This window comes from Calidris pugnax, unplaced genomic scaffold (assembly GCF_001431845.1).
Source record: "Calidris pugnax isolate Ruff unplaced genomic scaffold, ASM143184v1 scaffold24, whole genome shotgun sequence".
Lineage (NCBI taxonomy): Eukaryota > Metazoa > Chordata > Aves > Charadriiformes > Scolopacidae > Calidris > Calidris pugnax.
The window spans coordinates 13,649,812-13,661,474 of record NW_015090922.1 but is presented as its reverse complement, the minus strand read 5'-3'; the positions used below and the strand labels follow the sequence as shown (position 1 = coordinate 13,661,474).

At 42.3% G+C, this 11,663-nt stretch overlaps 2 protein-coding genes across 3 annotated transcripts in view; one reads left to right on the top strand and one right to left on the bottom strand.

Annotated features, from left to right (window-relative positions):
• The window catches only part of SUPT7L (SPT7-like STAGA complex gamma subunit), a 19,677-nt gene extending 8,082 nt beyond the window's left edge, over positions 1 to 11,595 (bottom strand). The window contains exons 1-4 of one of the 2 annotated variants that reach the window (XM_014950991.1): positions 11,574 to 11,595; positions 10,620 to 11,279; positions 3,367 to 3,691; positions 1,247 to 1,484 (exon numbers count right to left, since the gene is read on the bottom strand). In XM_014950991.1, coding sequence (XP_014806477.1) covers positions 1,247 to 1,484; positions 3,367 to 3,691; positions 10,620 to 11,032 — 976 coding nt within the window. In that variant the 5' untranslated portion in view covers positions 11,033 to 11,279; positions 11,574 to 11,595. Of the gene's footprint in view, positions 1 to 1,246; positions 1,485 to 3,366; positions 3,692 to 10,619; positions 11,424 to 11,573 lie in introns of those variants that run through there. The other variant, XM_014950990.1, reaches the window with a different exon arrangement.
• SLC4A1AP (solute carrier family 4 (anion exchanger), member 1, adaptor protein) overlaps positions 11,174 to 11,663 on the top strand; it is a 17,938-nt gene continuing 17,448 nt past the window's right edge. The window contains exon 1 of the mRNA XM_014950475.1: positions 11,174 to 11,606. Within this exon, the coding sequence (XP_014805961.1) occupies positions 11,174 to 11,606 (433 nt within the window). The remainder of the gene's footprint in view (positions 11,607 to 11,663) is intronic.

Sequence of the window (11,663 nt, the reverse complement as noted above, 5' to 3'; positions counted from 1 at the left end):
CGTCACAATTTCAACCCCGGAGACAGATTCAAACTTGGGACAATCCCCTTGCTTTTCTTCCCCTTCCCATTGTGTTTTAAAAAAAAAAAAAAAAAAAAAAGGACTCAGAGGTATATTCTAACCTCGCTATATATGCTACTTAGTTTAAGAGGACAGGCTTCATTTTATTTTAACCAGATTTTTAAGTGAAACAGTTATTATTGCATGATTTCCAGAGTTCAGAAGGTTCTAAACAAAAATCAAAACTGGCTGTCTTTGGGAGAAGAATATCTTCTTCATTTCCCAGAAAATTTAGCATTACTAAAGAGTGCACAGAATAAAACCAGTGTGCTTCAATACCAACATCAAGGGATGGCACTTAAAGGAAAAGAGTGTAGTCTCCAGAACCTGACTTTCACTCACCATTTCCCTTTCCATGGCCTCAGCTAATACAGCAGCAGGCTTTGGGATAGAGATGCTAGAACAGGAGGGACTACCACAAGCCCCTTTCACATAAGTCACTGACAAGCTTTCAGAAAACAATGATTGTCATTACCAGTGTGACTTCTGAACACAGAGGACTGCACCATATATAATTAGTATTTCCATAGTTCATTCAGTTCCTAAACTTTTGACGGTCTTGAATTTGCACCAGTCACAAGGAACATGGCCTTCAACTTTTCAGTAACGTGAATCTCTGAACAAGAATCTAAAACTACTCAGAAAAAAAATGAAAAAAAGAAATATCTGGTACTCTCCTCACTAGCTATAAGGATAAAATTCTAGCCTCTTTTAAAGTAAAATATATACATACATAAATAAACCCAAAAGTTATTTTTGTCTTTGTTACATTAGACTGGAAAAAAAAAAAAAAAGGTACTCACATCCATAGCAAATACCCTAGTTCACTAAGCAACAGCAAAGCCATTGGGCCACCACTGTAGAAAAACAATCTACCTCACACCAATAACAAAGCCAAGAATTTTAACAATCCCCTGAAAATAAACACCATGGAAAGCATTTCGTGTTCTACAGAGTTCTCAAATGGAGTAAATATTTAACAAACCTTCCTAACTGATACTTTTGATTCTTCAGTTTCGCATTTAGAAAGCAAGCAAGGGTTTCTCTCCCATCCAAATCTTTTTATTAAAATCTAAAGAATTTTTCTCCCTCTCCTTCCTCCCATTGGGATCTGGTATTAAAAACGGAAACAAGATCACACAGAACAGCTGATAGACTGTTTCCAGCAGTAGCAAGAAATCCCTACCTGAGGTCTGTGGTGAAGCTTCTACTTCCAAGTTGGCAGAGAAGCGCTCGCTTTGAGCTCCAAGGACTCCAACGGGTAAAGACTGGTCACCAGAAGCCAGATCTCCTTCCAGCTCCTCACTTATAGGGAAAGTAATATCACTAACAGGTTCTTCCTTAATTTTCACAGGCTTTGTGTCTTCTGCTGCCTTTTCAGGGTTGACAATCTTCTCATACTCTTCAGAGAGCTGCTTGCTAACCTGTCAAAGATCAGTGGGAGTGAAAAAGAGGCCAGAAAGGTCAGAGTGACTTCAGTGACTCTGATGGCAATTACATTGCAGTGTGCTCTCTTCCCAGAATATTATTAACATCTGACCTGAACGAACAAGTAAATAGTTATCAGCACAGGAAAGATTCTTTTTTTCCCCTTTAAAAACACCTTCTAGCCTGTAACAAGGGACTTCAGTAAGAGTGTTAATGGATTAAGCCATCTTCTTGATAAATACGAGCACCTTTATTTCCCAGACAGTCATGATGAGGCCCAGGAATTTAAAGAGAGCATGAAAAAAAGCGAAGTGTCTCAGCTTACTTTTTGGTTTTACCTATAAGACTATCCCCCATCCACCAGTAACAACTTTACTCCAGCATTAAAAACCAAGCAGCTCGGATACTCATCAGCTCTGTAGTCACCTCTGGGCAAAGCCTCAGTACCTTCTGTTAGGTTCACAGCAAAAAACCCAGAAGTTTCCTCCAGTCAGAGAAGTGAAGCAAATACAGGAATAAGATTTAGAACCACCCTGTACTTGCAGAAACTTAACAACTGTAAGCAATTAAATTAAAATTTTCAGATTGCATCTGCTTCTAACAAATGCTTGTTTATAACACTGAATCCCAACAGTCAGTGAACTGTGCCCAGGAAAAGTCCAAGGCTTTTTAACAACAGAAGCAAGAAGAAAAAAGAATAACAAAGCCTATTTCCCCCTCCTAGATGTGCTTCCAAACACAGAGGCTACTGTGGACCCCAGCCCTGTATGAAGAATAGAACAAGTAAGAGAATGACCAGCTGCAGTAGGAGAGTGAACTGTATCAGCAAAATGGTGCAGAAAACTCAAATTCCAAAAGGAGACATCTGAACAAAAATGAATTTTTTTGGGGAAAAAAAAAGTTTCCAATGATGACAGATCTTGATGATGTTATTTTTATGCACAAGGTCACAGTCCCTCACAATTTACATACTACATGCACTTACAGGTGCCTCTGATTTATATTGCCTCTGTAAGCCACAAAGTACCACCCCTGGGAAAAGAAGGAGCGCAAGAAGCTGCTCCAAGATGAGTCAACTGGTACTCAGATAACATGACAAGGAGGAAGGCATGGCAGGTTTTGCCTTTGGTCACAGTCTCCCTACTTGATTCAAGTCTTGTTTTTTGATGAGTGGTAGTAAAATCCTTGCATTTCTGTAAGTTAACAACAGGCAGACAGCCTTACATCATTCAAATAAAATGCATATGTTTAATTTCACAGAATACCCAGACCAAGAGAAACCATATCCTAATTCTTACAGCCTACACTGATACGGCAGCTCTTACTCCGAGGAATTCAGCAATTCCTTTTCTTTCTCCACAGAAGCACAGTCCCCTCTAGAGTGGAGGGTAGTACCTGTGTGACAACTCAGATCAGCACAATACTACCTTATACTCTTAAAGCTTAAGCAAGTCACTCCTTGCTTAAAAGAATACAAGCCACTCTACAGACAAGTAATTTTTGTTCATCTGCTTATTTGTTTCTGAAATGGTAAGCAGCCAAAAATCCCATTAAAGCAGAAAATTGAGTTAATCGGTCAGTACTGATTTTACCTCTACTTGGTATTTTTGTCTGAGCCATTCAGGAGCTGGAAGCCTCCTCTTAAACCCAGACAAATCATCAGTAGAGTATTCTTAGAGTCAGTAGGGTCACAAATAAAGGGCTCTCTCTTCCAGTCAAAAAAATCCCATTTCTCTTTTTCTTGAAGACTCCCCTCCACACCCAAGAGGTTTTGTAATCAGATTTTACTTAAATAAGACCCAGGACTTGCTATAGGAATATGCAATTGTACTGGAGGTACATTTATTGGTGCCGCCAGGTCCCTACTGTTCTTCTCACCTGAAGCATGTAGCTGTGATAATCCTTAATGCGGTGTTGCCAGAACTTCTGCAGTGAGAGCACGCTGCCAATGCCCACCTCGTGGAAGACCTGCTCCATGACATCAGGGAAAGGGGTGTGCCCAAGTCGGGCTTCTCGATCCACAGCAAAGCGCAGCAGTTTGGTGAACTTCAAGCAGTACTCGTGGGCAATGTCTGTCAAGGTCTCCAGGACACTCTCGTTGGCACACTCAAAGCCTGTGTGAGCCAGGATGGTGGCCATTGACTGGTAGAGAAGCTGGCGGCAGGAGGACCAATTCAGCTCAGTCACTGGCTCCCCTTTTCCTCTAAAAGCCAGAAAAGATAAAAACAGAACATCTCCAAAAACCGAAAGGAATGTATCCGTGGAAGAGATATTGTCCATAATAAGGGGATGTACAAAGGGAAAGCAGACTGTTTGAGGTTCTCCACAGCTTCTCCATTACATACAAACACTACCTAGTAAGGGCTTATCTGCTTTCCCTTCTTCCCCTCCAAATCAGCACTCCCAATTCTCGTTTTCCCTTCTAATGCTGGAAGAGTCCTTGGGTAATGCATGTATGTGGGATGCAAATCTTCTGAACCCTTAAGCAATTCCCTTCCCACCCAAGAGCTTTTCTCCTGGAGATGTGAATTAAAAGGGTCCTTGACACAAACGAAAAAAGGCATTTTAAATAACATGAATGCAAATCATTTCCCCTCTCAGTTAATTACATTTCTCTTCATTATTATTTCTGATGTCACAGGCCTAATAGTTAGATACAAAGGCTTCTGGGATAGACAAGATCTGAATTTATAATGCAAAAGACACACATAAAAAGCAAAAATGGGATACATATGTTTCATAAAGGTACACTGTAGCCAAAAAGACAATTTCCCTGCCCTCATTTCCAGTAGTCACTACATGTGATACCGAAAGAAACATCCCTGTACTCAATCTAAGTAGCAAACACCAGGCCCTGGGAGGAAACCTGGAGAGGTTCTGCTGCAGAGCAGCATTCCCTGGCCTTGGCTTTGAGACCTCTCTTCTTCAGTGTTGCTAAGCAGGAAAGAGTGACCACGCAGGATGGAACAGATGGAGAACAACTGACATGAGCACTTCAAACATCACTCATTTACAGTCAGGCAAATGAATTTTTCATCAAGATAAGTTAACAAATAGAAATTCCACATAGGAAAAAGAGAAGATGAGATAAGGCAAGGCTTCTGAAGGGTAAACATATTTCTACCAGATTTCTCAATTCACAATTAAATGCATGTGATGTATTTGCCCATATCTGTAACACGGTCTTCAAATGCTGTTGTCAAAAAATCAAATTTCCTTTCTGCTAAGTATGGCATTTATATACTTTTTTACACTTCATTCAGCATCAATGGCAGAATTAAGCTAACAATTTCACCCTTCATTTGTTTCTGATCAATTTCTCCCGACATCTTCCGCAGCCCACCCTGAGATTCGCCTCGCTCTCACCCTACGTTACTTGCATATCACCACACACTTTCCAGTTACAAGACCTGATTAAACAGTACACAGACACCACTGATGCCTTGATAAAATTCTCACTACTCTCGTTTCTCCAACGAGTGCATTAGGTCTTCAGTCTCACTGAGTCACTGGGTCACAGAGCCTCAGCTCCCCCTGATCCTCAGGACTGACACAGAAAACCACTGGAACACAGCGGTAAAAAAAAGGGTAACATTTCAGGGGAGTGAAAATGGAAGGTTAAGCTTCAAGATATCAGGACCAAAATAATTCCTTTTCAAGAACACCAGCTCAGCACTTTCTGATTATTCAAATAAAGGGGGAATCACACCATATTAAGAGCTGCAGACGATGATATTTCTAAGTGGGTATTAAGAACAGCATGTGGATCTCAGGTCACGGACTCATCCCAGTTATTAATTGCTGGAAAATGACTCACATCCCAATTCCTACTCAATTATGTAACTACTTTGTAAAGAAGACAGCAGGCGCTCTGACAAGATGAATTAAAAGATCATCAGTTCCCTTATAAACCAAGTGTCATCCATACTGTTCTTACATCTCCCTCATTCTCCCCTCCACCACCCAGTGACAGATTTCTGAAGTTCACAAGCAGCCATATGTCTCATACAACACCGGGACCAGGAGGTTACAACAGAAAAAAAAACAACCAGAAAACAAAACCAACCAGAAAACAACCATCATAATTTATGCCTATAAAAAAGAATCTCTTCTTTTTTAACACATATAAAGAACATACCTAGTTTACCAGCAGCCATCAGTTGAGAGCATCTTACGCGACTAAAAACACCCAACACCAGACTACTATCAATACGAATAAAGAGCCATTATTGACACTCTGCCATTCAATCAAAACACTATGGACAAACTTAAACTAGACACAGAATTTGGCAAGCCCAGGCAGGATACTCAGCCACTGGTAAAGTAGAGCACAACAACCATTTAGCAATGCGTATCACTGCTCAGAAGCGGCAGAGAAAGTTATATCTCTTTTAAACTCCTAGAGGAAAAGAAACTAATTGCCAACATTAAAATGCAGCTAGGTCACTATGCTGAAAGGGATATAATCAACTTGAAATCTCATCAATTAAAGACAGAGAGAAAAGAAATTTCAGGTACTGTACTCAAATCCAAATCCCTACCTCTTGTTCGTGGTAAGGTCAGTCAATTATGTTTTGGTTTTTTTATGTTTTATTCTCTTGTTTTCCTGTTTCCCTCAATAAACAATAAGAGACAATGATTAAAAGCCTGGTTTGACAGCAAAAACTGAAATATAGTTATAGATGTTATAGAAAACAACAAATGAGAAAATATCTTTTTTTCTTTATCTCCTTTAACATTCAGGTACTGTCTGATAAGAATGTACATAAAAACAAAACCAGCCGTACAGACACATTGAAGTTGAAAGTGGCTGTCTAATGTCAAGCCTTCCCAAAAAAGGAGCAGCAAACTTCTTTTCCCTGATGATCATAGGTAAATAACCTTGGTCTTTGATCTCATCCAGATACCTAGCACTTACAAATGCACCCTTCCAGATACTACCCTTATGCAGAATGTCACCCTGGGCAGCACTCATTGCTCTCGTGAAAGGCTTCCCATCCAGCTGCCATCCAAAGCCAAGCCTATTTAACATATTACCAGAGTCATACAGCTGCAAGTAAACACGAGCACTGTAATCCCTAAAATTCTGTCACCGGAGAGTAACAAAACAGGCAATTAGGCCTGTGATTTGGAGGTGATCATCTCTACTGAACATAGATAGTATGAAGTTTATCACAAACACTGGCCAACGTCTCGCTCTTCAATTTTGTGTTTTCAATAGGATCTATATTTTTATAAATGGGTCACCAACACTAGCTGATGTTCCAGACAGAAATCTACCTGCCAAGGCACAAATTCAGCAGACCCAGCCTAGCCTTCTCCCACTGCTGCCAGCAAACGTGCAACACGCAGAACTGCACAACAGAAAAAACTGCCCGTTTATAACAACCAGGCTTATTTTCAGGATTAACAAGGTTTCAGAACTCAAAAAAGGTCCATCTTCTGTATCAGTAAGACATTCCTAAAGGCACCACAATCCATTCACCCAAACTCCTCTCCTGTAAGACTGTTTTTCTTAGAGGAATGGAGATCTCATGGTTCATTTCCCATGCAACTATATTCAGGGGAAAGTGTTTGGGCTAAGTCAGTATGAGGATCGACAGCCAACGTTCACTCAACTGCAGTAACCAATTGAAGTGCTCTGCTCCCTTCTACGTGAGCATAAGCTATCAGCAGATGGAGGGAGGGATTGTTTTTCCTATGAACATATCAATTTTATGAAACATTAGATTGTGGAGTTGAATTTCTACCAAATGAGGTGCAACAAGGTCGCTTCACAGCCATTTCCCCCAAAACAGTAAAATAAAGAAGAACATCGGAAAAAACAAGACTATACCAGTCAGTGCATCAAAAAATCAGCAGGCTAACTCAAACCAGAAAGTTGTTTCCTTTTAGAAAAGGGCCTCTTTCCACCTCATCCTCTTTTCAAATATCCCTGCTATGTCTGTAGAAGGCTGAACAGATATAAAAAGTAGCTGCTCAATAGATAATGGCAAAAAGCTAATAGATAACATTGGGAAAATAAATTGGGTCCCAGTGGCCCAATCCAGAGGACCAGAGAGTTTAGGGGCTAAGCCAAAGTGCTTCATCCAGCAGGGGAAGTACATTCTGCCAGCTCTAATATCCACTGCTCCAAATTCTTCCCAACATTAAACCTGCTATCCCACTGACACTCCTTACTTCTGTACAGATATTTAACTACAAGCCCTTCTGCCATGAACTTCTTCCCATTGCAAACTCCCAATTTTGTTCACAGACTATCTTTCAGTGCAAAGCACACATCCGATGTGGTCAAGAACACAAATGAGAGAACCGCAGAGAAATCTGTTAAAAAACTAACCATGCATACACAAAAAAAAGTACCTGAAGAGACACATAATGAGTAGGTCAGGTTCCATTTCAGATGGATCCATGCTAATCGGGGGAAGCTGAACAGAGAAGGAAAAGCTAGCAGCTGTATTATGGCAAAAGCCTCCTGTTCAAATGGTAGTTTCATGTCTACGGTTCTTTACTCGTTCTTCATCAATTATGCTTTAAGCTTACCTTCTGTTTCTTTACTAACCAAAAACAAATGTTAATCCCTTATTGTGTATTTCAAGAACCGTAACATCAACAGTTGCAAATCACCAGCACCAGATGGCAATTCATCCAGGAATACTAAAGGAATTCAAGGATGAAATAGCTGAATAGCTGTGGTGAGTCACCTCTTGCTTCAAACTCCCTTCGCCCAGACAGAAAACGTGAAAACATTTTCTTCTAATAGTTTCAGAAAAGACGTGAAGAACTGCAGCCTGGGAAGCCTGATATATTCTGGTGCATCAGGGAAATTCAAAGAAATTATAAGAACAGAATTAGAAGACACATGGGGAAATATGATACACTCAGAAAGAGTCCAGATAGCTTTTGTAAATGGAAAACCTATTTCACAAACCTACTAGAGTCCTCCAAATCCATCAACAAGCAAGTACATAACAGACCTCCACTGTGGAGCGCAGGTCTCCCCTGCAGACTCTGTGCCAGAACCAAGGTTTGTTTCAATATATTGATAAAAAGTCTGGAAAAATGGAGGAAAGGAATAGTGGTGTGATTACAACTGCCGGTGGTACAGATTTTGAGCGGTTGGAAAGACCAAAATAACTGAAAAATAGCAGTAAATTAGGCTCTGCCTCTTCCTCAGCTCAAAAGGGACGAGGAGGTAGGGGTTACAGGTATGGGGCGGGGCAGAAGGGAGGCAAACAAAAATGAATCCAGGGAATAACAAAGACAAGGGTGTGAGGTCAAAGGATGAAAATGAATAACAAGGAAACAGAAGAGAACATGGCAGTAATAAAGAAACTTGTGGTCTGATTTTGGAAGGCTGCTCTTATCTTCCCTCCTTCTTATGTCTGAATACACCTATACACTGCTTCTCAGACCCAGGTTACTGCCAAAGAAAATTGAATTAAAATATGGATTTAGTTGAGTACTGTAACTCCAACAATGGCACTTCAGAAGGCAGCATAAAATTCAGCACTACCATGTTTTATCAAGGGGAAGAATGTTCTTCCTTAAATTGTTTTTACACACTAAGAACAAGCATCAGCAAATCATATAACTTTATTTTTACTACTATAACAGAAGCTGCTATGCTTAATTCATGTAAGCGTCCTAAAACAGTTAAGAACAAACATGCAACAACAAACTCAAAGCTTTTTTCCTGGTAAAACATAAATGTGTTTGGTTTAGCAAGCACGCAATTAAATTCTAGTCTACACTGCAATTCATTATAAATTCACTCTCTCTCAGCCACAAAACATTTAATTTCAAACTTGTCTATCCAGCTTTTACAATCTAGTCCTTAAACTCCCCCATGTGGTTGACTGCTAAATAACATTCCTTTACTTGAACCCCAGAAACTCGCAAGGGACAACAGAAAGACAAAGCAGCCCCCAAAGCACGGACAGAGCCACAGAAAACTGAACTTAAAGCTGAAGCCACCGGGGAGGACAGAGCAGAACACTGCTGAATTCTACAAACCACAAGGCCAGAAACAGCAGCAGTCACAGGGCTCAGACTTTATCCACAAGACGACTGGATTTCCCTTCACCCCTCTAAGCTTATTTATTTCTTCTGAGAAGGATGATAATGTTCCTCCACAAACAGCACTGGGGAATCACTCTTCTGTTCAGAGAGACTATGTTACCAAAAGCAACATCTTTCAATAAGACACATTTTATACAAAATCAGGCCATTAAAGATCTCAGTGGCATTTAACTGATACATTATATATTATTGATGCACATTTTCCCCATTTTAAAAACTAAAATGTAATATCCTCTCCCATATCATGTTCATTGGTATACAGTCATAAATCTAAGAACTGAAAGTTATAGTAGTGTGGATAAATCCCTGAATTTAAATGCACACAACCTACAAAGTATTGTGAGATCCTGCACAAAATGTAATACCTCCCTGTGAATTTAGTGCTTGTCAGAGGGGCGATGGCAATACTGTCTAATCAAAGATTGGCTGCAGAGGTAGAAGTAATGCAACTTGTCTTTACGTTTTCTCCAGCTCTTGGCTGGTACAGCCAGTATCAGAGACAAGAATTCCCTCTACCCATAGTCATTGCCACCTCTGACAGGAGTAACACCAACAAACAGGGTGAAATGTGTTCGTTACTATATCACAGGTCCTCGGACACTGAAATCTTACTAATATGTTATCAAATCATCCTTTTAGAATCTACAATTAAACAGCCAAAACCTGGCCATGCATCTTCTGGATTTTCAGTTACAATAAGGCAAGCTTAGTTGCAAGTAAGTGACCTAAACATGAAACTTCACAGCCTGTAACTAGACTTGTCAAAATACCATTGAAACTAGCAAAACCATTCACAAACATTTAGCGTAGCACTAACAAGACAGAAACTAGCACTACGCATCCACATTTTATAGTCAGGAAACAAAGGCACATTTATTTTAAACAATGTGCACGTTATCCACACAGAAGAAATCTAAGCCTTTCCTTTTTATTCTTTACATACAACTGTTTGACCCTTCAGCCTAGGAGAATCAACATAACTACATATATATTTAAAAAGATTCCACTTTCCTGCGGTCAAGAACTAACCCAAAGAAATCCCAACACACCTGTAGAAATCACTCTCTGGGTCACTGTGCCTCAGCTGAAATGGCATTTTGGGGGTCTTGCTATCCAGAGGAAGCAGGTCATCAGGGAGAGGTGGAGAGGCCGGACAAGATGGCAGTGGCTCGTTGTCTTCAGTTTTTATGCCTTCTGCTTGCTGCTGGTTTTGGGCCTGAGCCATGGCGATCAGGCTGCGCAGCCGCCGGTTGTGCTGGATGAGCTGAATGGTGTGAATGGTGAGGCTGCAGGGCTCTGAGGGGATGTCCAGCATGGTGGTGGGCCGGGGTTTGTTTGCGGATGGCTGGTGCAATGGAGGGTCTTGGACTTCCACAGTACGGAACTCCCGCTGGAGCAGGTCGAAGGAGCTACGGTTGGCCTGGTTGGACGAAACTGGAATCTCGCCCCAGTACCGCAGCATTTTCACACAGCTCACACACTGTCCTCAGGGCCCAGAAGGCGGCTACCAAACAGCGTAGCAGAAGGGAGGTTTGTCACGGGGAGAAGCGCTGGGCTTTGGGCAGCCAGAGGAACCGGGATAAGGCTCTGAGCGAAGCCAATTATGGCTGTCAGGAGGGCTCCCGAGTGGCACCCCACCGACCGGCGCCGATCCCTCGACGTCAGCCGGAGGCAGCGCTGGCATGTGACACGTTACATTGCCGCTTCTCCTGGGGGGGGACGGCAAGAAGAAAGAAACGCACCCGTGAGGCAGAAGTTACTTTATGTCTGCAACGGGGGCCGGTGCGGCTCCACCTGGGACGCCCCCCCGCCTCGCCCAGAGGGACCCACGGCGCGACCTGACCTGACCTGCCTGCACAAACCCCGGGGGCCGCGCTCGGCTCGCCCGTCGCCCCCTCGCCCACCCGCCTACCCCGGGTCCAGCTCCGGGCCCGCGGCCGCCCCTCGCCACGGCGGCGCCAAACTCCGCCAGCCCGCCCGGCGCGGAGCCCCCCGCGCCCTACCCCGCCGCTCCGCTCCCGGCCGCCGCGCCGGAAGTCGGCCCCGGTCCGTCACCAGAACCGGGTCCCCCGCTACCAGCGCTCCTTCGTACT